The sequence below is a fragment of the Epinephelus moara genome, chromosome 16 (genome assembly GCF_006386435.1).
Source record: "Epinephelus moara isolate mb chromosome 16, YSFRI_EMoa_1.0, whole genome shotgun sequence".
Classification (NCBI taxonomy): Eukaryota; Metazoa; Chordata; class Actinopteri; order Perciformes; family Serranidae; genus Epinephelus; species Epinephelus moara.
This window is the reverse complement of record NC_065521.1, coordinates 21,832,915-21,858,655: the sequence shown is the minus strand read 5'-3', so window position 1 is coordinate 21,858,655 and position 25,741 is coordinate 21,832,915. Positions and strand designations below refer to the sequence as shown.

The 25,741-nt window shown below is 41.9% G+C and overlaps 2 protein-coding genes and 1 long non-coding RNA gene across 8 annotated transcripts in view; 1 reads left to right on the top strand and 2 right to left on the bottom strand.

Annotated features, from left to right (window-relative positions):
• The first annotated feature begins 1,727 nt into the window (after positions 1-1,727).
• Positions 1,728-9,791, top strand: LOC126403207 (uncharacterized). Its single transcript, XR_007571299.1, has 3 exons — positions 1,728-1,806; positions 4,350-4,399; positions 9,726-9,791. It is a non-coding gene; the product is annotated as an uncharacterized LOC126403207 (long non-coding RNA).
• si:ch211-156j16.1 (uncharacterized protein LOC564557 homolog) lies at positions 7,934-19,648 on the bottom strand. Of its 2 annotated transcripts, none has more exons than XM_050065747.1 (4): positions 19,180-19,648; positions 10,598-10,975; positions 9,836-9,941; positions 7,934-8,206 (listed from the first exon to the last, which is right to left on the bottom strand). In XM_050065747.1, exons 1-4 carry the CDS (start codon positions 19,241-19,243, stop codon positions 8,200-8,202), a joined length of 555 nt encoding a protein of 184 aa, XP_049921704.1. In that variant the 5' UTR covers positions 19,244-19,648; the 3' UTR covers positions 7,934-8,199. The 2 variants fall into 2 exon arrangements, with proteins under 2 accessions (XP_049921704.1, XP_049921703.1); XM_050065746.1 differs by having other exon boundaries at positions 9,836-9,944; positions 19,180-19,642.
• Positions 19,649-21,455: 1,807 nt separating this feature from the next.
• LOC126403205 (forkhead box protein J3-like) overlaps positions 21,456-25,741 on the bottom strand; it is a 91,290-nt gene continuing 87,004 nt past the window's right edge. For all 5 annotated transcript variants that reach the window (XM_050065740.1, XM_050065741.1, XM_050065742.1 and 2 more), the window contains one exon: positions 21,456-25,357. In XM_050065740.1, the coding sequence (XP_049921697.1) occupies positions 25,233-25,357 (125 nt within the window). In that variant the 3' untranslated portion in view covers positions 21,456-25,232. The remainder of the gene's footprint in view (positions 25,358-25,741) is intronic.

Sequence of the window (25,741 nt, the reverse complement as noted above, 5' to 3'; positions counted from 1 at the left end):
CGAACAATAAAAGATAGACAATTGCACACAAAAAGATGCATAACTACTACAAAGAGACCCAAAACCACAACAAAGTGTGTCTTGCTCCTGTGTACTGTAGGTGGTTGGGCCTTTTGTACATTTGTGCCAAGGGGCCAATTGTCTCATTATCCGCCCATGGCTATGATATGTATCAGGAGTGTATGCACATCAGAGTTGTGCTGTGCCTCGCATCTTAGTTGGATGTTATTTCTTGTGGCAGCTTGTGTTTCTGCAGATAAAAACACAATAAAAATGGAATGAATATAAATAAAAACAAGCATATATTGTACGTGAAAATGGTTTTGTTGAAACACATCAGAGGGTCTAAAAGTTATATTCTTGAGGACTTCTTATAAAGCAAACAGGAAATTGGGTGATTGTGAGAGAAACCGAGACAAAGTGTGCCCCAGATTTTACGCAAGTCTGTGTATCCTGTGGCAGTGGGCGCCGGTTCGTGCCAATGACTCTGTGCACAATGAAACATTCACCATCCACATGAACATATAGGACAAGAGAGACAAAGAGGGAGAGGTGGTCCACAACGTGTCTGTGTATCAGGCGGATCTGTGAGCTGGGCTTTGGCATGAAACAATAAGGGGCCCTTATAGAAGATGTGTGCCACTCAGCACAGACAAAGCCTGGTCTGTAATCAGACAACATGTTATGTCACTGGGATGAAAAAAAAATTTACTGCTTCATGTCGTGGGACACCAGATGTGCAGGGAAGAACATGTAAATGTGAGCACATCGGAACACAGATGCAAATTGTACAGTGAAAAAACACATGATTCTGTACATACGTGTGTGCGCACAACTGTAGCCCACTGTGCTGCATATTTATGTACTGACAGCACACACACACACACACACACACACACACACACACATACACACACCCCACCCATGCTAATAATCCCCTCAAGTCCAATAAACACGTTTCCCCTTCAGAATCACTGCCCCTTGTCACTTCTGTACGCACTCACATTTAGAGATGCACCCTGACCCACCCACACATACACTTAAATACCACTCACACCCCATCAGTCCTTCTCCCCTTTCACTGTCTCCGACCCTCTGCTGCCACACGGTCACACACAAGCAAATTCAGCTATTCCTTGCATCATCCATACTGTATGTGACCACAAACACACTGCGCCTGTCACCCAACTTTATTTCTCCTTCCTCGTCCCTCCACCCCCACCCCCGCACCCCACCCTATCCATCCACCCAGCTGTCCTCGGCACTCAAAGCCCACAGGCCTATGAGCTGACATTTATCTTGTGACATCACAAACCCCTTGCTCTCTGCGAGCTTGACATGTGGCACTCCTCGCACGCATACAGACCTACACTCTGCTACTCCAATCACCGTAGGATGGCATTCATGTCAACAGCATGAGATGATTACTGCCAAGTGCACACATGGAGAAAACTGCTCCTTGTTTACAATGGTATCTTGTCATATCTTATCTTATCACACAGTATAGTTTGCAATAAAATACTCTACTGTATATACTTATGCTTCTTTTGAATCTGTGACAATAATAAAACTATCACATCACTTCCTGTGGATTTAAACAAAGCAGCCACTTAAAACCACAAATGCCGTTTGCCCAACACTTTCGAATCATCATGCCCCAGATAGTGGTTTTATAAAGCCACTGAACTGAGGGGAATTTGATGCTCTCAAACGGTATCAGACATAACCAGCTGTGGACTGTATGACTGATATGATAGCAGCAAGAAGGTCCCTGGGCCCTGGCCAGCTGAGGCCTCTATGTGTTTTGTATGTACATGCTCCGTCTTCTTCCCACAGGTATTCTGGTATCTGGTATTACATAGTATTCCAGTGAGATGATTTTAGACATTTCCGTTAACCAAATGCACTGAGTACTTGGAAAAAAACACATTTGTACGAATCCACAGTCAGTTGTTCTGGTTTTCAGAAGCTTAATGGGTAAAGATTCACAGCTATGTTGTTTATCATATAGGTTCACATTTTGCACTTTGTCCAAAACTTTATGGTTTGAGAGACAGTGGGGTTGTGTCGGTGCTCCCTCAAGGTATAGAGAAATGGACCTAGATGGCAGTAATGATAGGGCAGTGGGACATTCTTAGGAATTGGAAAGCACCTTGAACACCTGCTTTACAAGACTGGGTAACTGAAAGGGAAAGGTTGCTTGCTGCGTATGAAAGGATGTCATATAGGAACTGAAATAGGGCAGAATAATATTGGCCTAAGTGGGGAAGGTATATTGCTTTTATAAATGCACAAGAGTAAGGGTGAGGTGGAGGCAAAAAGAACTGATTGTATGCTTTTTCTTTCTTTTTTTATGTTCTTAAAAATCCTCTTCTGTACTAAGGTTAATGGATTTGTCTATTTATTTATTTATTTATTTTAATGAAGCCACATTAGTGGGGTGGGTGTGTGTGGGGGCATTAAGTTGTATTTGTACACTGGTTTGGTTAACTGTGTGTTTCGCATGCTGAAAAATAAAAATTGCAAGCCATAAAAAAAGCTTTAGTTGGTAACTTTTATAAGCAATAACTTTTTTATATTTGCCTAAACCATCACTAAATCCACACAGCACTAAATGAGACAGATAATCTGTAACATATTCCTCTGCCTAATGTTGACTTGTATTGCTTCTAGCAGCAACCAATCAGAGCTGAGAAGTCATGTCAATTGCTGCTCGTGAGCTATGGTCAAACTGTCAAACTAGTCAGCACTGATCGTTTTGAATAAAAATGTTGTTACTGCATTGCCTATTTCTCATCTCAAATGATTTCAGAAACATATTTAAGTGTTTAGCCAATTTCAAAATGGCAGCTGGGTCATAAACGTTCTCATTTTACAGCTAAACAGTACACTAAGGTCCCATTTATATGATTTCAACTGAAAACGGTAAGCTTTAGTTGCGTTTTGGCCAATCGTTTACACAACAGCGGCATTTTGGGTGCCTGAAAACGCAACGTTTTGAAAATGGTTTCCAGAGTGCAATTTTTTGGAAACGGCACCATCTCCGTTGTCATGTAAACTTGCAACATGCAGTTCCTCTGAAAACAGAGACTTTTTGCACATGCACATTACGCTTCCAGTCACTAGGCATGCGTGAGAAAGTCGACTATCACAGCAACAATGGCGGACTCCCAAGCTCTGCTTGTGCTGCTCACCCTGTTGAATTTATCAACACTTCCCCATCATAGTGTAGAGCAACTCCACCTCGTCGTCCATCCAGACAACGCCACTCTGTAGAAGGAAGCGTAAGCGTTACACCGCCAACTACTGGCCTGGGATGTATACTGCAGTGTTTTTGGTCATTTTTGCGGATCTGTGTGTACAGCGATTGTTATCAAAACGTTGTCGTCTAAACGCAGAACTTTTTTCAAAACGAAAATGAGAAACGATTCTGCTTTCAGTGGATCGTTTTCGTGTAAACATGGCCTAAAATATGTTTCTTAAACATAAGAGGTGAGAAATAGGCAATGCAGTAGCATATAGATTTATAATTGATCAGTGCTAGTTTGACAGTTTGACCACAGTTCACAAGCCTCAAATGACATGATTGACAGTTGCTTTAGAGACTCCTCGGCTCTGATTGGTTGTTTTCATTCAACAGTGGTCTGATTAAAGCAAATTCCATTGGAGGCAGTTGGACGAGGGGGAGGGACATAATTTTTTTCAGAAATTATCCATATCACTTACTTCTGTCGGAATATAGTGACATTTTTAGCAAAAAGGACGCAAAGTTATTTTCATAAAAGTTACCAACTGTGGGTTTAATTTCTCAATTTGGGAAAAATGTTAATTTTCAAATACAGGACATTCTATGTCACAAACTGGATCGATGCAGTTGTGCATGCTCAATGTGTTAAGGCAAGCTTACCAAAAAGTTGCCCAGATGTTTGCTTAAAAGGCATTATTTGTTGTCCAGAATAGATAAGATCGCTACAATGGATAAAAGAACAACTGAAATTGTTCTTTTATCCATGTTAACTACTGGTGTTATGAGATTTTAGCCACTTAACATCAAGGAGAACTAGAACCAGTGTAACACTTCACTGCTATCAACCAGTGTTTTATTTCTAGTTTATATAATGTAAGTCAAGGGCGAAGGGTTTTGTTTTAAGATTGGGGGGAACACATATAAAACAGGGGGGGCTGGGGGAGCATTAAACACTTCATTGACATGGTGATTTTTTTTTTATTTGGGGGATGAATACACATGTTCTAAATATTAAGGGGGACATGTCTCCTGTGTCTCCCCACCCCACTACACCCATGATCCATCCATCTATTCATTATCTGTAGCTTCCTCTCCTTGACAGGTTCACAGTGGGCTGCAGCTGATCCCACCAGGACATTGGGCAAGAGGCAGGTACACCCTAAACAGATCACCCCCAACTATCACAGGCCTGACACATAGAGACACACAACCATTCATGCTCACATTTACACCTATGATGTAAGTTACGACTAGAGTCAGTTAACCCTTGATATGGAGATTATGTGTTTTCTAAAAAAAATTAAAAAGTACAAACATTACTAAAACTGCACTTACACTTTGTACTAAATCATTTATTGCCTTACTTTTATTTCTTTCTGGGATGAGGTGCAGTATCACATTTTGTAAGTCTGAAATATCTGTTTTACTAATTCCTCAGGTACAGCATGACTTGTTCTATATCCTTTCCTTGCTGGATCTTCCTACTGAAAAAAAAATCACTGTTAAAATTAAAGAGACTTCGTAAACATCCAATGTGATCAACAGTGAAGATTTATAGTTAATTTTAACGTATTTATTTCTCAATTTTAACTATTTTCTGGATAGCCCAGATAGGCTAAAAGACAAAACAGCTTTTAGGACAGACAGCCTCACCTGCCAAAAACAAATGTAAGAGAATTAGCCTGATGCCTGGTGTTTATTTTAAGCCCTGTATTCAGGAAAACCTCATTCCTCTATTGTTAAACAATCTGTGCTTTCTTTACACGGTTAGGATTATAATTTGCTGAGTGGGCACCAACAGTTTTCCTACTAATAAAAATGATGCCCAGTTCCGACCACAGGTTTCTTCTGTGTGGAATATATCACAAACAGGCAGCTCATAGTCAGCTATAAGTGACCTGGTATTTCTGGTTGCCACTGCACAGAGAGAAAATACGCGTAAACACACATTCCTAAATACACCGGTGTGGTTTTATTTGGAGGGAAAGATATTTCCTCATCCATCTGTCTGCTAGAGCTGAACAGTTTCTTCCTTCCTCTCAGACAGTTTTTCAGTCACCTCTAGACAAGCACAGGAAAGGGGAAGGAAACTTGTGAGTAAATTCTGATGAACCATTAATCTTTCGTTTTTTTACATATATAAATATAGGCTCACATATTGTGAACGTATTAACCTGTACAGTACAGAACATGTACAACCCAACAAGCACATGGTGTACCACACAAACGTGAATATGCAGAGCTTCCACACACTCAGCTCATATTTATGCCTGCACACCACATAAGCAGGCGGTTTTGTGTCTGATAATTAAATATGAGACATAGACCTGTGTGCGTATGTCATGAATCTGACCGAGACTCTCTCAGTGAATCACACACTTTTATGGTGTGTCTTAATAGCTGCCTCTGCTGGGACATTCTGCTGGAACGTGGCTGTTATGATAGGTTTAACATGTGTTCATCTGCACAAAGGGTACACAGTGATTTAGCTCTCTGTCAGAGTATTTTCTAAGTGTGTGCCTGTGTGTTAACGCACATGATCGATGCAGGGCCCACCCAGGAAGTGACTCCACCCTGTAGCGATGCACAGAATTCCCCCCTTGCTGAAGGAGAGAGAGGGAGCTACTGGCGAGCAGCTTCACAGCCATGGCCCATAGCCTCTCCATCTGCCCCTCTCAAAAGACTCCATTGTTCCCAGCAGTCTGAGGCGAGAGAGTGAGCTAAAGAGAGTTATGAAGCTCGCCGGTGGGGCAGAGGCTGGGGTGGTGGGCGTTGGGCCGCTGCCTAAAACCACACGGAGGAGAGGGAACCAGACACAGAGCATCTCTGTGCAACTCGCAGCCTACTGTTGGAGCCTTGCCTCAGCTTAACAGCACCGTATGAAAAAGTCCACAACATGACATAAAAAACACACCTAACTGTCAGAGGGTTCAACCGACTCAACGGTCCGAGGCCATATGTTGCTCCATATTTGGTGCTGTTTGCCTGCCTGCTGAAAGGGGGTGTTCTGTTTTTTAATTCGAGGCATTACTTGAACTGGCCAATCAGAGTGGACTAGATGCTTGGTAATGATGTGTGTGAATTGCACTTGCAAATAGGAAATAAGTGTCATGAGATTTTAACTGTCACAAGTATTTTGCCCTGACTCGAGATTGAATACAGTGCTGCTTAAGAATGTGTTGACTTTTAGGCGTTGCCACGGTAACTATGTAATCTAATTGATAGGAAATGGCTAGGATAATAAACGGATGTTTCAAAAAGCTATTGAGGGACGTTTTCATGCACAAAAGACAAAAGGGAGCTTTCAGAGTGTTTTCAGTTTTTTATTGAAACAGTATGAACAAAAACACCGCAATTAAATAAAAGGGTTCAAACAAATCAGATGGCACAAATTAAAGACCTAGAACTGATAATATGCGGCAAAGCAGAGGAGAGGAAACAAAAGACGTGTCGTTGCAAACATTTGCAGTGTCTAAAGCCTATTCATTAAACATTACACCACTCATTCAGTGCACATATTAAACGAGTTTGTAAAGCAAGCAGAACTAAGCTAAGCTGAGACTTCATTATTTGTACACCCATTTAGCACACTTACAGTTGCAAAAATAACAAAACAGGGCATTACCGCCTAACACTGTGCACTAAAAACTAAGTGCAACTATAAAATGTCATCCTGTGCACGCAATCTGGGGTTAGCTCAAATTTAAAGACCGGATGACTGTTCTGGTAATCTAACTATTAACAGAAGTACTATGAATACATTGCCAAGACAATGCTATGGCAATGTCTAATGACCACTGGTTGTGTGTGAGCCTTTATAAAGGAACAAGGCAGAAGTCGTGGAAGCTGTGTATTTTTGGAATGGGTGGCAGTTAAACAGTACAGTCAATTCACATTAATAATGCACTTCAAAAGTTAAAATCCTCCTAACTACCTAGAGAATACCAGAGACAGTGGCACAAACCCTTCTGCTAAATTTCACAGATATGTATTAGGTTTTTATATGTCAGTGTTAAAGTGGGCAGAATGTCACGTTACTCTTGCAAATGAGGGTGCCCTTTTCTTTTCTGTTAGCCCCATGCTAGCTCTCAGAGCTCTTGAGTGTGTTATGTCAAGACAACTTCTGCACACGGTGCTTCATACAGTTGGCCAACATATCAGGGATTCAGGCTACATGAGAAAATGCTTCGACTGGTGCCCAGGGGGGTGCTTTAAAGGTCTGTTAGCCACAACAATAGCCCATATGTACTGTGTATTCCATAATATCAAATGCTAGCCTATGCAACTGCAACATATGAGAAAGTCATTAGCTGTATACTATGTAGTCCCCTTGCATCGTATATACATCCTGTGGAATTTGTAACAGTCTCTCCTGCTCTCTTTCCTGCTCCCACCTTTCATGCGCATTTAATTTCCTTTTGTTTTGTCAGTATTTTTCATTTTAATGTCCTCTCAAACTTCCATGCAAATCTAAATCAGTCACTCTTTAAAGGAGAGAGATTTTATCCCTCGATGTCAGATAATCCCCTACCTTTCTTTCCCTCTTTCTTTCTTTCTTTCTTTTTTTTTTGTAGCAAAATGCATTTGAAAAGGCCTGAAATTCTTTGTGACATCCTGCCGTCACCTTGTTTTGTTCTCTCTCCGAGGGAGTAGGGGAGGACAGAGCCTTTTATATCAGTGGCTCCTGGGGGGGAGGGGGGGTGGGGTCAGGGAGGTACGGGGGGAGGTGAGGAGGTTTGCTCATGTACCCCTCTCGTCTCACGTACATACAGTACAAACATAAACACACACAAGCCTCCCCCTCTCTTTTTTTTGGCAACAGTCCAGAGTCCTGGTTAGATTAGTTTAGTTCTGGTATCGTGCTTGTTTTAATGATCGCGAGTGACGTCACAGTTCAGTAGTTCAGAATTTCCAGAACCTCGGGCGCTCCTGCTGCTTAGCCGACTTCTTCTTCAAGGGCTGTGGGATTAAAAAAAGAAAAAGAAAGAAAGAGTCAGTCAGGTTGGAAAAGGAGGATTATTGTATCTATAGCTGTTAAAGAATCTGAGGTTTTATTTAATTTTAAGTTTATTAATCTTTGTTTTGTTAAGTGTCATTTCATGGTGTAAATTAATTTAATATTGACAACAATATGGGTGGTGAAAAAAGCTGGTTTGTAGATTCTATTAATAGATTAAAGATGGTCAATATACAAAGAAAGGGACAACATAAGGTTTACATAAGAGGCGTGTTTATCAAATCTTAAATAAAAAGAAGACATTTTGTTTTAAAGCCAGGTTGATTGGGAGTAGACAAGTTTAGTTTTCAGACTACATTAGGGCTGCACGATATGAGGAAAATATGGGACATGAGATATCGTTATGTATGTGTAATGATTTTAGTTGCTAAAAATACACAGAAATTAAAATTATTTCAAATATTATTTTATTGAACAAACTGAACACAAAAAGCGCCACTTAAAAGAACTAATAGTTACATTTTAAAGTGCACTTTTCTACTGATATTCTTTTTAAGTAACTCAAACGATTCCTCAATGCAATATATCTGTCTTTTGTGGCGTGTTTAAAATGCGTTGATGATTAAAAACATATCGTTGTGCAGCCCTGGACTACATGTAGCTTCAGTCAGCAAAGATCTTAGACAATAAACTGTGAAATAAATATTTTAAAACAGACCAACAATTATAGAAAGACTGATTAATTAGTTCCTGAGACAAAAACCAAACAGAAGTTGATGAATTTGTATTGCTGCCCCACTTCAGACAAACACGAGCCCTCTGTTTTATGAGATCAAATCAAGCTGTCAGTATAAAACCAGCCTGCTTGATGACTGCTGGCCACATAGACAGACACTGAGTCAATACACAGGCTCATTTTAACAAGGCCTAATGCATAGAGCCACTTGTCACCATGAATGCCCAATTTTCCTCCTTGGGCCACAGGACTGTGTGTCAGCAAAATCAGCAACAAGTATCAAACTCTGTTGGTGTTTTTTTCTTTTTTTTGGGAGGGTGGGGGGGCACATCTGTTAAAATAGGATCATAATGGTCTTGAAGGGGTTAAAGGGATTAGCGGAAGAACTCAAAGAGAGAAATTTACAGAAACCATAACGTCTTTTTTCGTAGGTTTTTTGTTCTTGGCAGACCTGTGACACAAGAAACATTCATCATTAGCAAGACATGCAGCTCACTACAGTATTCTCATAGGGGAGGGTGTGGTTCGTGGGAACGCTGTCACTTGGATGGGACCTCTATTACTCTTCATGAAGGAGGTTTGATGGTCGAATATGCTCAACAGTGAAGACCAATTATGGTCGAAATGCTACGCAGTTTGTGTCGGGCATGCCAGGTCATCTTATCATCTTATCACACAGAACAGCTCTCTCTCCAACATCCATTACATCACTGCCTGTGTTATTTCATCATAGCATGTGTCAGTGATGACTAAAAGCTCATGCTGCTCTTTCGCTCCATATTTAGAGGAAGCCAGAAGTGATGACTCACGGCACAACATCATTGTAACTTCATGGATTCACATGGATTCAAGCTCTATGCATGTGTGTGCCCAGCATCGGAGATGAGGTACTTACGAGTATTTTCCCATCCTCCTCACAACAGCAATCACCACAGCGATGACGATGACCACTGCCAACAGAGCGCCAATCACAATGCCGACTACCTGGCCAGAACTCAGGCCTTCTGTGGGACAGAAAGACAACACTTAGTCCAGTGTTCAGACTTCAGTTTGCCTTTGATATCACCAGTTTTCAGACTCATAATCCAGTTTATTGCCAAGCAGGTTTCCACATACAATGAATTTGCTTTGGTGTATTGGTGCATAACATAAACTTATAAAAATGAAAAATAAAAGCAAGTCTTGCATAAATCAAGAAACATGAATATAGAATAGAATAAAAGTACATTTAAAATAGGACAAAACACTATAAATTTATGTTCAATATATCTTAAGTAGCTGTGCAGCTTGTGGAAGTATAGTTTGTGCAGAATTGTGCAATAATATAAAATAATGTGAGTTAACATAATGCACATAGACAGATGTGAAGGTGTTAATGAAACACTAGACGGGTGAGTTCAATCATTTTCATACAGTATTACATGTAGAACGGTGAAAGCATTTTAGGTTTCATGTGTAATTTTAACACTTAGAATGAATCAAATGGTGTCTCTCTGTAATTAAATTAATAAACTGATGACTGCATGTGACTTTTAATCCCTGTATGGCACACTCACCTACACATTAGGCTGACAGTCGATTGTCTATAGTATATCAGTCAATAACAAAGCACCTTTAGGCCTACACTACCCCAGCTTCCATCCCACATGTTCCTTACCGTCTGGCTTGTCTTCAGCGACTACCTCGTCATCTGCCTCTGTCTTTGCGGCTGCTGTTGCCTCAGGTTTGTTATCAACTTTTGCTGTCACAGTGGGGGCTGCGGTCGCCACCACAGGCTGGTCAGTGATAAGGGGTTTCGGCCCCTCCGTAGCAGCAGGAGGGGCTTCCGTCTCAACGACAGCCGCTTTGGTATTGACTTCAGTAACAGGTGCTGCCTTGGTTATAACTTCTGCTGTATGCACTTCAGGGGTCGCCGTTGCTTTGGTTGCAGATGGATCAGTGGTAACACTAAGTTCCTCTATGGTACGATTATTAGCCTCAGTGGTGATGGCTGGTGCAGCTGTAACATCAAGTTCTGAAGGGAGCACTGTGGGGCCTGCAGAGAGAGGGCACAGATGGGTGCACATGCAGGTATTAGTGTGAGATTACAATCTGTTGCTGTGGCTGTGGGGCTGTTGTAATTGTATACATGAATATGGTTCCTGTCATATCATTGCAATCTTGAAAGATTATGTCTCGATCCAGAAAAGTCAATAATCGGAAATTCAAAACCAAATTCTCCACATTATGATCAACTGTAGCAATTTCCTAAGACAGGGCTGTGTGTTCAGAACCAGCTGGATGGTAAAATGTAACTGCATCATGTTTACATTCTTCCATTTGTTACAACTATTGCATTAAAGGTCCGGTGTGTTGGATTTAGGGGCATCTATTGGCAGAAATGGTATGTAATATGCATAACTATGTTTTAATTAGTTTAGAGTCATCTGTAAATAAAAATCAATGTGTTTTTGTTACCTTAAAATGAGCCGCTTATATCTACATATGGGGTGGGTCCTCCCCTTTGCAAATTTAAGCTTGACCCGCCCTTCTGTCTCTCTAATTGGCTAGTAGTTGTTGCCTTCGTTGTTTGGTTTGGTTAGGGTAAGGCGAGAGGAGTGGGGTTTAGGACGTAAATGTCAGTGTAAGATAATCAGAGGGAGAATAAGGCAGAGTAGGGCAGGTCATGCCTTTGCTTTTCTAGGAAATGCAAATTCGCCTCTTCTGCAGAGTCTGCCATGTTGATCTGCAATAGCCCAGAACGGACACATCAAACACTGGCTCTAGATAGGGCCATTCACATTTTCACATCAGCCAGCCTAGTTCTCCTACACACATGGGACATGGGAGAAGTTTTAGCTCTGTAACCTTAATGCTATATGCCACTAAATCCTACGCACTCGATCTTTAGTAAAAGATAATAGAAGTAAATTAATTTATTACAAATACATTATGTTTTAAAAGTAATCACACAATGAGAAAAATAATTCATGTATTGAAATAAAAAACGATGCATTAAGATGTATCAATAATCACTTTGTAATTGCATGGTAGCTCTCTGAATTAGAATCAAATCATGAGAAGCCTAGAGAGACTCAGATATAATAACATATGAATATAATCTTTACTAAAACCCACAATTTAAAAAGTCAAATTGTTTATTTCCTAGAGCACAAAATCCTGAAATCTGTCAAAAATGTTCCGGTTTGATTATTATTATTAAAATGTAACTTGTTATAGTTAAAGGTCCAGTGTATAAGATTTAGGGGGGTTTAGTGCCATCTAGAGGGGAGGACTGCAAATTGCAACCAGCTGAAATGTTTCCTGATTAGAATTCCTTCAGTGTTCATTGTGAAGGAAGTTCTTTTTCACCAGGAGCCGAATTATCCTCAGAGGTCTCTTCCTCACCAAAACAAACAGACCAGGTGATTAAAACTGGCAAACTGAACAAAGCAGTCTCACGTTACAAACCAGTTTCTCTCACGCTGTTCTGCTTGTCAGAGACGGGCCACTAGCCAAGCAACTGCTAATCTGTGCTCACCTTTTTTCTCAGATAACTTAAGATCCAGGTGTTCAGGAGGTTTTCATTGGGACCCAAAATTATCCGCAGAGGTGGTAAAACACACTGGTAAAAACACTCAATAAAGCAGTTTGCTAATTACAGTGGCCAAACCGAAAATGCCAAAATCTGAATGACCCTTTTTGGAGTCAGTGTTTGGTTTGTCTGTTCTGAGCTACTGTAGAAACATGGCGGTGCCACATAGTAGACTTGGTGGATGAGGACCTGCTTGCTATGTAGATAAAATCGGCTCATTCTAAGGTAACAAGAACACAACGATCCTTATTTCCAGGTGATTATACTGTAATGAAAACATACTAAGTATATTATATTTCTGCCAATATGTCTCCCTGAATCCTACACAGTGGAGATTGAATTCAAGACAAGACAACTGTAAACTTTATCATGATGTGTAACATAAAAGGGATGAAAACACTGAATATCAAATGATTGCCCTTTCCTGATATGTCAATGTGACCCAGTAGAGTATGCCTAAACATTTGTCAGCCTTTTGGCCAGTTATATAAAGTCTAGACTGGCAGCTGACACAGAAAAAGCCCCCAGTCTGTCAGAACGGGTACAAAGAAGGTCAAAAAGGACAAGATAAATGTTTAGATTCCTCCCTGACAAGATGACATGACCTTTCCTCTTTCTCACACTCATTTCATTAACACTTCTCCCATCGCTGGCACATGGCTAACGTGACAGCATGACCACCACACCCTGTGACTTCATAAAATGTACATGCCGCCCCCCTCCACCCCTCCATCCTGTGTTTAAGGCTCTGTGCTTGCGTGCTGGCATGCCACATCCTCTGCCTCATTTCCTGTGGAGTGAGCTGCCTGTGAGAGGAGCGCAGGAAGGCTTTGTTAACTCTCGGCCACTTAACACGTAAAGGGTGGGGTTGCAGGGACAACGCCTGATCGTGTGATGAGAGACGCCACGACTGGATGATTTGCAGTTTCAGAGAGACTCAGGGAGGTTTGAGGAAATGGCGGACTGGACACCTTAAAAAAATGTCAGGCATACATTTTGAAAGCATCTTCAGCTTTTGTCTTTCTCTCCTATTAATAGAGATGTGTGTAATCATCATACATCATCGATCTTGACTTCTGTGAATGATTAAAATCAAGTTTTGCCAGACCTTCTGTGTTTGCAGCAAAATGGAGGCTCACATTTTGTATTTACCATCTGCAAAAGGACATGTATTTATCCTTTTGTCTATCATCAAGGTCTGGACTATGAAGCGGTCTCGGTTCAACCTAATCATTTCCCTCCAATAACCCTAGCTCCATCTCCCCACGTTCAGCCACAACTAAAAGCTTAGCCTGGACAGCGCTGCTTCAAAATTAAGGAGGTAGATTTCAGTGTGGCACCAAAATTACGGTCTAGAGTTAACTTTCCACTGACACGATGTTGGCCCGAAATCTCCTCTTTGCTTAAAAAAAAAAGAAGCTAAAACTACTTCTCCCTGAAAACATTCTTGCTGCAGAGACCAGAAACGATGTGAGTCTTCTAAACTTAGCGTCTGACATCATGCTCGCTCCATCTCCGTTTTCTCTCCAATTGTTCTAAATACTTGCAATAATAGAGAATACTTTACAAGGGTAAAAATAACTGAATGGTCGAACAACCGGTGTAGTTATTCCTGTGTTGGCTAGCGTGTTCATTAGCAACAGGCGGGATAAATATAACAAAACATTTGTTCCCACTGCGGCAGGGTACTGAAGGGAACTTTTTTTTCTTCTTTTTCTAAAGACGACTCAGACTGTTTGTTTGGAAAGTCTGTAAGTGATGATAAAATGGTCTGCGCTTCACAGAGTATGGCTGTACGCTATGTGTAATAGCCCCCTCAACCCCCTCTAACAATTGTTTCATTATGTGTACAGTTCCCACAATTAGCTCTGAGTAGTGTTTCCTCCCCACTGTGCTGACTATCCCGGGTTAATACAGCTGCATTAGTGAGTAACGCAGTAAGACTGTTGCGGTCTACATCCCCTCTACTCTCTTTTTCTTTTAATCCACTTCTTGCCCGTCTTCCTCTCCATGACCCTGCCACTCCCTAAGGATAGGTTTGTTGCTGCTGAAACCTTTGGCTGAATCCCTGGAGAGAAAGAAAGGGAGGGCAGAAGGGCGGAGGGGAGCTCTGAGAGAAAAGCCCCGAGTCCCTTCTGCCTCTTGATTTCATTGTGAACATGGTCTGTTGTCTTTGCTCACAGCAAGATGTGTGCCATGTGTGAAGTGGTTAGCATGTATGTAAGCGACCCTCTGTTAATCCTCACGGGGGTCCGAGCACAGGTTCAGGACCCCTGAAGCTGGTAAGGATTTCAGCCAACATGGGGGTTTGAGTCAACCAGTCAAAGATATCTCTAGATATGTGAGCACCATGTAAAACCTCAGGACTTTAGGGCCATTGTGAGGAAACTCAGATCCCCTCAGCAAATAAAAATACAAAGAAACTGGAAGCAGTTCAAGTTTCTTTTTCATTCTCTCAGTCCTAGACTGAGACAGGTTTACGTAACTGCGGCGTTGTCCTTATTATTCCAAATGTTCGGTGGTGCACTCAGGTCATTTTACCCACCATTACATCATTCTGACCACACGTGCTCTCTCACATCCATTTCCATGTGAAGCATGAAACAGCCTGAAATCATACTGCCAGTGCTGCTGAGTTCATACAGCATGTGTTTATGTCTGTATGTGTCTGAGTAAACCTGTGGCTGCCTCAGCCGCTGACTGGGCATTAAAGGGTTGATTCACCAAAACTACAAAACATATTTTCTTACTTTCTGACTCATTGTGTAAATGTTAAGACCAGGTAAGTACATGCAGAAAACATCTGGAGATGACGCTATCTGTAAAAGCAGGCTTCAGAAAGTAATTTAAATAATAATGGAGTAATTGTGACAAGTAGCGTNTGATTCACCAAAACTACAAAACATATTTTCTTACTTTCTGACTCATTGTGTAAATGTTAAGACCAGGCCCCCCGATGTAATTGCTGGACCCCCGCTGGCAAAAATAATTGGATGCTGATAATATTGTATTCAAGGGGCTGTGGCACACTCATTTTTAAAGCTAGTACAAAGGTAGTGGTATCTTGTGAAACTGTACAACTTAGGGCAGCCACTGCTACCAACCATTACAACATAGCTTGTCGGGAAAGGGGCTAAATAATGCTCCAAAGTTAGGCTAAATATTGGCGAGGGAACAACTGGCATGGGCATGAGTCTTTTGTACTCTCAAATCAAGATATCTGAATGAAAACACGTTTTATGGGTACCCAAGAGTCTCCTCTAAACACGAGAAAGCTTGTTACCAGTAAATGTTTGGTGGCTAACAATCAATGCTCTCACATGCACATAAAACAGGATTATTGTGGAACTCTAAATGTTTACTGTGTTGGTATTAGTCTGTGCACATCAGATAATTAGTAATATTAACTGGAAAGTATGACACCACAGTATATCAGTATGTGATTCCTTAACTCTCATACTGATATAGTTTTTGACTAGCCTATATTTCTACAGCATAAACAAATTCCTGGAATTAAGTTATGGATTTTGGTTTTGGTGTGTTACGGCAAGAAAGGCTTCATCTGGCCCCCTGTGAAAGATTTCTGGAGGTGCAATGAAGTGTGACTGTGAATGACTTCAAAATTTCCCTCCAATCAGTTTTAGTGATGGGATGTACAGGGTGGTGGAGTGTAAAAAACAGGTAAAAAGAGCTGGAATTAAGAGGACAGGAATACAGCAAAAAGCTGTGAGGAAGAGGTGGAGGCATCCTTGTGGTGCTTCACTCCTGCCTGGGATAAATAAAACCTCCAGAGCGAGTGAAAGAGTGAAGGAGGGACACAACAATATACAGTGTGAGACAGGAAAAGAGGGAGTAGCAGCTTCCATCCATTACGATCACAATCAGCTGTCACTGAGGGCCCCACGTTCGTGTGTGTGTGAGAGAGCTTCTAATTCACAGTCCTGTGTAGGAGGGTCTGTGCAGACGGTGTGAGGGAGTGTGTCCACCTTTGGAGCCCAGGAATGTTTTTGCGGCGCTGGAGGAGGGAAATGTGAGGGAGATAGGCGCCCTGCCCAACTCAACGAGCTTTGAGAAGATGCCGCACAGCGCAACCTCCCCCGCTCAACCAGTAGGAGTCAGCTGCAGAGATACTGGGGTGTGCCATGCACTGCACACTAGGGATTTTAAGCAGGAGACAGACTGGAGTGGAATATTCTCGGCCAGTCTTATCATAGACACAACACAATGAGCGTCCACACATACAGGAACTGATTTTTCCCCCTCCTTTTCTGACTTAGATAGGAGACATGCAGCAGGTCCCATCTGGACGCTATCGCCAGGGGCAAAAACTGGTCCACAGCGAGATCAAATGGGGCCTTTAATCTTAGGCCTAACAGGTCTGATTAAATTCCTAAAATGTAATGCATCAGGGCGGGGCTGACATTAAATGCAACCACAGTAGAAATGGCAAAATAAACAGATCATGCTGTGGCATCACTCTCCGCCTTCCAACTCTCCTTCTCTTACAAACTAAACTTAACACCCCAGACTTAGAATTCAATCAAACAAGCCTCTTAATGTATTTCTAATCTCGCTAACCTTCAAGTCCAACTCCCACATCATAAAACACCCACCCAGTTGTGTAAGTGTTCCTTAGTCAGCAGCTCCATTTTTTTTTCTTGCTTTCTCTTGCACCATGTCTCACCCTGCAGCACACGTAGGTGCTAGAGATATGAGACATTTGTGTCAGTCCTCACAGAGGAGACACACAGAAAAAAAGTCCACAGGGAGGTTTGGGCCATAAGCCCTGCTATAGTCTGGAGTCATCAGGGCTTGGGTTTGGTCCCGGCTAAAACGGCCTCAGACTCCTTTCCATAAACAGATGTTTCTTTCTCCTTGTGGAAAATTTATGTCTGAGAAAAAAGTAAAAAAGTATGACTGAGCCTTTTTTTTTCTGAAAGTGAGACTCAGTTGACGTGAGAAGTGCTCCTTTCCTCATGGTCCCTCTTTACCAGCATGTGTCTCATATTTGGAGCATGAACGCAACATTTGAGTCACTTCTAGAAGTGGGCACGGACAAAGGGCACTGACCTCTCCCTTCGGCAGCCAGATGTGACGGGGATGTTATAGGCCCGCAGAGGCAGACAAAACTCATTAAGACGGAGACCAGAGGGAGGGGGGGCAGCGGTGTGAGGGTTTTACAGGATACATGGGGTTTGCTAGTTAAGTGAGCAGGCGCGAGGGAGTTAAAAGCCCCCATTTGTGGAGCATAGATGTGGAATGAGCTATTTTCTTTGTTTCCCGTTTTCTTTGGAAAACCTAGGCGGCTGGGCTAAGAATCATTCCCAGAGTTTAAGGGCTTTTTTTTTCAGAGTAAACCTCCATGGAAATGGGGCAGGCACGTCGTCTCCGACTGGGAAAGGTTGTTGTTTAAAAATAGACGTAGCCCCTCTCTGCTCCCCCTGTGCCTATACCAACCCTGTCACCCGGGGTCCAGACTCATCAGGCTGGAACATGGGAAGGGGGCATAGAGTTGGAGGAAGGCAAAGGACTGTTAAGAGACGGGGGGAGCAGGGAGAGGGGAGGGGGGTTTAAGCGGTAAAGCTTGATACCCCACCAAAGATGGGTAAATGCCAAGGGGCGGCGTGCTGCATGGTCTAACAACATGCGAGTAAAAGAAGGTGGGGCGCCTCTTAAAGCTCATCACATACCGGGTGTTCTCTCTCTTCCCGTCTCTTGCTCCTCTCTCATCCATATGACCCTCTTAAATATAGAGCCTCTCTCTATTAATACACGCACGCAAACCAGCCCTGCCCTGCCCTACAGTTCCCTCAGGCCCCAGCCACACCCCCTGTGCCTGCTGCTGCCCCTGGGCAAACACTGCTGGTCAAGGCAAAGGAAGGAAGCAGAGAGAAAGAGAAAACATACAAACAGGGAGAAAGAGAGGCAAGAGGGAAAATCAGAGGATGAAAGTAGCTGCAGTGAAGGAGAAACGAGAGAATCAGGAGTAAAGTGAGAGGGAGACAGTGGATAAGCTTTCAGATAAATGTGTACGGTGTATGTTACAGTTTGCGGCCCCCGTCTCTCCCTCGCTGTGTATGAGCACTGTTTTGGGAGCGTTCCAAAGGATATTCCTTTCTTTTTCCCAGTGCCAAGAATTTACAGACACGAGGCAGCAGAGCTCCTGCTATTACATCACATTTCCCCTCCATGTCTGCAAATCAAACTTTTCCTCCAGACCTCGAGAGTTGTGGGAAAATGAGAGAGCAAGCGAGACAGAGGGAGTTCAGATGTTAAAATCAACACAGACCATTAATTTGAGTTACCCCCTCTCTGTAACATTAACACCATAGAACAAAGTTTTGCTTTTCCATCAGGGTGATTCTCTGCTACAGTGGAACATATGGGCCAGACGGCAGCCGGCAGTTGTCGGGAGCAGTTTTCAGTGATGCATATATAAAAAATATGAAAAGTCTTTGAAATGATTCAAACATAAGCACTTCATTGAGTAGTTACATACATTACAATTGAGTTTATCTTCTGAAACCAGCATCCAGAGTGTTATTGTTGAATCAACAGGGATTATAACAGACAAAGAGAGGTGTGGGGTGGGCACATGGAGGCAGAGGGAGCAAGGGGACACAGTGTGCTAACGGCAGGACGCTGATAGCAGAGAGTTCACTTACTTGCATGTGTAAAGGCACAGAAAGGGCCAGCCAGGGCCACCAGGAGCAGCAGCTGAACATTCATCTTGGTGATAACTTTTCTCCGTCAGTCACAACCTTTAGGGACTCCCTCAGGGCAAAGAGCACGACACCAGAGCCCTTGCACACGCTGCCGCACACACGCCAGGCACACACCAACCAAGCCTCTCCAGAGGGGAAGGGTGAAGGACCAGGAAAAAAAAGGTCAATGATGAAAATTAAGTCTTCAGGGGAAGTTTGAGCTCCGTTCAACTTGTGGAGGTGAAGAGGAATGGTCAGAGCCGGGGCTGGTCGCTCACACAGCTGGAGGAAGAAAGAGAGTGGTGGAGGGATGTAAAGAGGACAAGAGAAAAGAGAGGAGCTGTGGCCACTTTGAGGAAGTGGAGGGGGGGAGAGAGGGACTGGCACACAGCAGGAGAGAGAAAAGAGAGTGTGACTGAGCAGAGAGTGGAGGAGGGGTGCTGGTACTGGTGGTGGGCTGGGCGGGTTGAGGAGCAAGGGGCAGGTTGGGTTGGGAGGGAGGGAGTCCGGATTGGGGCAGTAAGGTGGTTTCAGCCCTCGTGGTCCAGCCCCGTGTAGGACGCGCTCTCGTCTTGGTGCGCAGCCAGCCCGCGTACACACCAAGTGTGTGTTTTCATGTGTGTGTGTGTGTGCGTGCTGCTGATATTGCACAGCCAGCCCTCCTGTTCGCTAGCCCTGCTATATCAGCAGCACGCACACACTTATACTTGGAAACACCAATAAACAGAACATTGACTTATTTATCAAGACAAAACAGACACTTCAAACTGTAACGGGCCAGCTCAGACAATTAGAAAGCTAAAGCAACAGGCTTTTAAATGTTTCCTGAATGAATGGAGCGAGATGTAAACAGAGCTTTGAGTAGTCTCAAATAATCCTTAATCACCAAGTTCGGAGCCAAGAAAGTGTCTGCAACAAAACACAGCTTCACTAGATCACAATCTTTAACAGTAAGCAAACACTCAGTGAAACAAGCACCCGTAATGCATCTGTATTGATCTTTAAAATCATCAACCTTGTTCTCAGAAAGAAAAGCGGAAGCGTACATCTGTGGCCGTCAGACAGTAGCACGAGAGAGCTGCTTTTTAAACAGGTTTTCCCAATGAAAAGAAGCCGTAAATACAGTTAGAACATTGTGTGACTTTCACACAGACAAGCATGGGTGGTCTGCTGAGTTTACATGCAGATGGTGGGCAAACAAACTGTTGCTTGGCACTAGGCTGACACCTGTTGGACAACAAGCTATGAGGGTCAAAGCAGCATGAAGCCAAATGTGGAAAAGGTCTCAATAGCCAAAAATGAAGTCTCTCTCTGTTCTCTGAGTTTCGTTTTCCCTTAAGTATCTGATACTAATTTTTACAAGCTCCAAAAGACTGAAGCAGTGTATCAGATTTCATGTATAGCACCTTATTGACTTGTCCACCATAATTTAGTTTCTTTAAAGAACGTCTTCACACACAAATGATCATTTGTATATCAGTTAGTCATGTTGTGTTACTTTGAATTTGTGAAGAAAACTTTGTTTTTCTCTCATGCCTCCACTGTGATCTGAAAACATATTGATTTATTGACTAATTGGGGACCACATTTGATAGCAAAACTATATCAAAACATCAGTAAACACTCTCTCACACTACTTGTGCAGTAAAATCCAAGTCTCATTTATCCAGTTGTATCCTCATTACTTCCCAAACACATGCATTTTTACTAAAACTGAACTCAAAGTGAAACTTATCTATGCTTTGTGAGGAAATCTTTGTTTTTCTCATATGCCTCCATGGAAAACAGTGAACATATTGATTTATTGATTGATTGGGGACCATGTTTAACAACAGTAAAACTACATCAAAACATCCATTTACAAACTGTCATACAACTTTATCCAGCTGTATGCTCAGTACTTCCCACACAAATGATTTTTCCATTAAAAAAAAACTTAGTTTGAAGTATCTGGCTTTGAAAGAAGCACAGATAAGTTTCACTTTGAGTTCAGTTTTAGTGAAAACACATGTGTTTGGGAAGTACTGAGACTTGGATTTGACTGCACGAGTTGTGTGAGAGTTTTAAAATAGATGTTTTGATAAAGTTTTGCTGTTAAACATGCTCCCAAATCAATCAATGTATCAATATGACCACCATTAGCCATGGTGGCATATCAGAAAAACACAATTTTCCTCACGAGTTCGAGGTAAGACGGCATGACCGATCGATTTACAAATGGTCATTTTGTGCGTGAAGTGTTCCTTTCAGACCAATAATTCAAACATGCTGATGAAATAACGACAGCAGATGTGAGGTTAGCGCAGTAAAAATGGTCAATGACATTTTAATAAACACTGAAACAGATTTTAACTGTTGAACCGCCATACACAGATTATTTATAACACACAAAACGCCAATTTTTTTTTTTTTTTATCACTTATTTACAATATACTGAAGGTATATACATACTGTGTCTCCCGAAAGACAAATAACAAAATACTTTCTCTCCATTTGCTGTTTTCTCTTTTCAGTCTGTGTTTTTCAAGGGCAAACATAGGAGTAACATACTGCTATTTACATGGACAACAACACACAAACATACAAGATATATATATATATATATATGCTGGTCACTGTAATACAGCATTTAATGGCAATAATAAAGAGTATTTTTCTTACTTTTTTTTTGTTTTTGTTTTTTTTGTTTTACAATGAGACCTTGTTTAGACCATTCGAACAATCACTGAGATCTTCCAAACAAAAGAGCACTTTAAGGTCCCATATTTCACTTTGTACCCACTTAATATGAACAAGTTACTTCTTTCTGATGTGTATTTTTTGAGCTGTATGATAAAGGAAATCAGAGAGGACTATACACACTTGTATACACAGACAAAATTAAACATCACAGTAAGAAAAGTTTGAGCATTTGAAACTTCTGTTTAGTCTTTGCTCCTTTGCTGATCTATTATTTTTTAAATGTCTTTTTGAAACAAAGAAATAAAAATGTTCACGGTTTTCTTTTATTTCTCTCATTCACTAGATGCCATCGAGTTTGGTGTTGTGCAAAAACTGCGCGTCGTCTCATAAATGAGGCATTTTTGAAATCACCCCCGACCTTCTCTGCCTGGTCATAACTGATATGCACGTTCCCAAAATTAAAAAAAAAAAATTAAAAAAAAATAAACCCTTGACAAACTGAATCATACCTCAGAAAACTATGTATTATATTTGACAGAGTCCAAGCATAGCCAGCGTCTCATTTTCATTTTAATTAGTGGCTGTTTGAGCTACTGAAAAGCTTATTCCACAGTATTTTCTATCAGTTAGCTTATAAGCTGACAAATGAAGATTTTAAAGGTATACTACGCAGGAAATGTCCGTAACTTGTTTGTAAACAGTATCACCCACGAAACTGAAAATGGAAGCCAACCCCAGATCCTGGCTCTGTGTCCGCAATTTTCGTAGCTGTTTCTTGGATGCATGCTGCTTAAGGTCTGGCACCGGGGGCCGTATTCACAAACATTCTGAGAATACTCTCCGAGAGCTCCTAACTCAGCCAAAAAAAATTCTAGCAAGGAGTCCTTGCTTGGGAATGAGTTGGGAAACTTCTCAAAGCAACTCTGAGCAAGGAAATGATGGAAACTTTTAGTGAGGAAAGGAAGATTCAAAATAAGATCTCAACTTTGTCCCGCCTATTTCCCCTACACATAACTGAGCTCAGTATAACATCAATATGAGACTCGGACCATTTTTTCATACTTCTTAAATTCAGCTCCTGACATAGCCTTCCTCTTGTCTCAGTCCGATCTCAGTGTAGGATCTTCTCTCACCGCAGTAATTTTCATTTGTCTGAAATAATCAGCTCTTGAGATAACGGTAAGACAAAGAAGAAAACTTGATTGGCTTATAAATGAGCCTGCACAATCCAACAAATTTGTCTTAGTGATCACATTCAAGTCTCAAATCTGTGTATCTGTTCTCAGAGTATAGAAACCTCTGAGAAGCCTGTGAGCAGCAGAAGTAGTCTGGCTAAGTTATTCTTCTGCTCCTTGTGTCTCCTGAGTGAGGTTCAGGAGAAATAATTTAGTAACCTCCAAATAAGAAGCAGATTTATTTCTGGTGAGACAAAGAACAGACTATTGTGAGCAGCAATTTTTTTCTCGGGGGTGGTTAACCCTGTTGCTACGTACGACACATTCTATTAAAAGATGTGATTGGTTGTCCTTTTGCGAGCCTGCAAGATGTGGACGCCCAGTGGAATTGAAATGAACTGCGTCACAATATGACACTATGAGGGTGCTGTCATTGTGAGTGTGAACACTCTGCTGACTGAAGGTTGAGACAGACCCAAGTCATTGCTAATGCATTGTTTTACATATCTTTGTCATGACTTTGTTCCTGGCTTTGTAGTGTTATAAGGTTGAGTGAGAGATGTGAGCGCATTTCTAATGAGATTGACCACAAACATTCTCCCTGCACGATCTGATCTGTAGTGTTTCATTATCTCACTGTCATCCAGCGTTTGTGGAATATTTCTCCTACCTCTTTGTCTTCCTGTCATTTTCTCCTCTACTTAAAAACTCTCAAGCCTCTTCGAAGTCCTCCTACCTACTCCGAACAGTTTTTCAACTTAGGAGCTCTCCTAAGGACTGGGATGCTTTGTGAATAACATCTTTACCAGGACTTTGTCTTAACTTTAAGGGGAAATTCTTAGAAAACGTCACAATTTTAAGAACTCTTCATATTAGTAAGCTTTGTGTATGCGGCCCCTGGGTGCTACTTTTTAGTAAAGTCCCGACCTCACCTGTACACTGTGCCCAAAAACGTCTCGAACACAGCAAAATAAGAGGAAAATAAGAATACATAGGCAGCAGTTAGGATCTCCGCAGATCCACACACTGCCACACACTTGTAGTGGGTCATTAGTGATGATTGAGAGGGGTTACTTTTCTAAACACATTGTTTTTTTAGGGAAATCCTGCATAGTATACCTTTTAACCTTTTGACCACAGTCACCAGGAGGCTCACTGTTCGCCAACAGGAAGTGAACACTGACAGCACCGAACAACACGCAAGTACCTCACGTACAGAGATGTAAATGGCTTTGTGTTGGTCTGACATGGTATATGAATGTAACACCCTGAGAACATGGCACCATGGACTGTTCCACACACACAATAACGACATTTAAAATGACAAAATGAAAGTTTAGAAGCGGTGACAGAACAAAGAAAGAACAGACTGTGGTGCATAGAACTTTTAGGCAAAGGGAGCTATGATGGTGCCCGTTTTAACCAGCAGATGGCGCTTTATTCAGCCACTGTTGATTCAAGTTGAACGGACACACCATCATTACTTTCTTCTTCATAAATTCTCCTTCTAACTGTGGCTGAAAGAGCCACAGCCACACAGATGCCCAGTATTAGAGTGAACAAAGAGATGTTACAAGGAGGACAGGATGAAATAGTTGGTTGAATAAGTATGGAAGCTGATTTTTCTGCAGGGAGTCTGGAGAAGACAAACCTTTCTATTCATTTCAGGCACAGGCACTGAAACTTTGCAGATATGGGACACAAGTTAAAAGACAAAAGACTTAAGAAAAGAAAATTCACAGACAATTTGACAACACTTTGGCGACTTGTAACCCTGTTGGTACTGGAGGGGGACACAACATGAGACAATTCAGAGAGCTTCAGACGACATTTTGCTTTGGACGATGTGTGTTTTACATGTCGGCTTGGTCCAATCCCGTGTTAAGTCTCATTTTTTAAATGATTGTCTTTAGACTCACCATCCACTTGTATCAGGAAAAAAAGCCAGCAAGATCAGAAAAGTGACTTTCCGTTTGTTTTCTGTTGGATTGTCTTCTGTTTGTTTTTTTTCCACACAGGTGAAACGAGGTCGGCTAGTTCCATACCTCACCTGTCATCACATATGTCTCTCTCTCTCTCTCTCTCTCTCTCTCTCTCTCTCTCTCTCTCACATCTCCAGTCTCTCTCTTCGTCCCTCTGTTCCATCAGCGGCTCAGTTTAGACGATGGAGTCCCAGTCAAAGTCGTCCTGGATGTCGTCTGCAGCGAGCATGCGCCTCACCTGGAAGTGTCCCAGAGGAAGCCTGTGTTGTTGCTGCTGCTGGCTCAGCTGGTTGAGATGACCTGAGCATGGAAGGAGAGTACACGCCTTAAAAGGGACAGTTCACCCCAAAATCAAAAATACAGATTTTTTTTCCTTACCTGAAAAAAAAAAGAAGCTGCAGTTAGTATGCTATCTATCAGTTTAGATGTTTGGTATTAGTTGGCGAGTATTGGAGATATTGTCAGTAGAGATGTCTGCCTTCTTATGAATATAATGAAACTAGATGGCACTCAGTTCGTGGCTCTCAAACGGGAAAAAAAATTGAAAAAGTCAACAGCAACGTTTCATTCCGGAAATCATGATCTGGTTACTCAAGATAATCCACAGACCTTGAAGTACAAAACTGAAGTTATTGTTCTTGGCCCCAAACAACTCAGAGACTCTTTATCTGATGACATAGTTTC

Bases quoted from the DNA above. Each gene is read 5' to 3' on its own strand.
- si:ch211-156j16.1 (XM_050065746.1), bottom strand. From the start codon at position 19,243: ATGAATGTTCAGCTGCTGCTCCTGGTGGCCCTGGCTGGCCCTTTCTGT. The intron at 10,976-19,179 runs GTAAGTGAACTC...CTCTCTCTGCAG, and splicing joins CTGTGCCTTTACACATGCAA to GCCCCACAGTGCTCCCTTCA. The intron at 9,945-10,597 runs GTAAGGAACATG...TCTGTCCCACAG, and splicing joins CGCTGAAGACAAGCCAGACG to AAGGCCTGAGTTCTGGCCAG.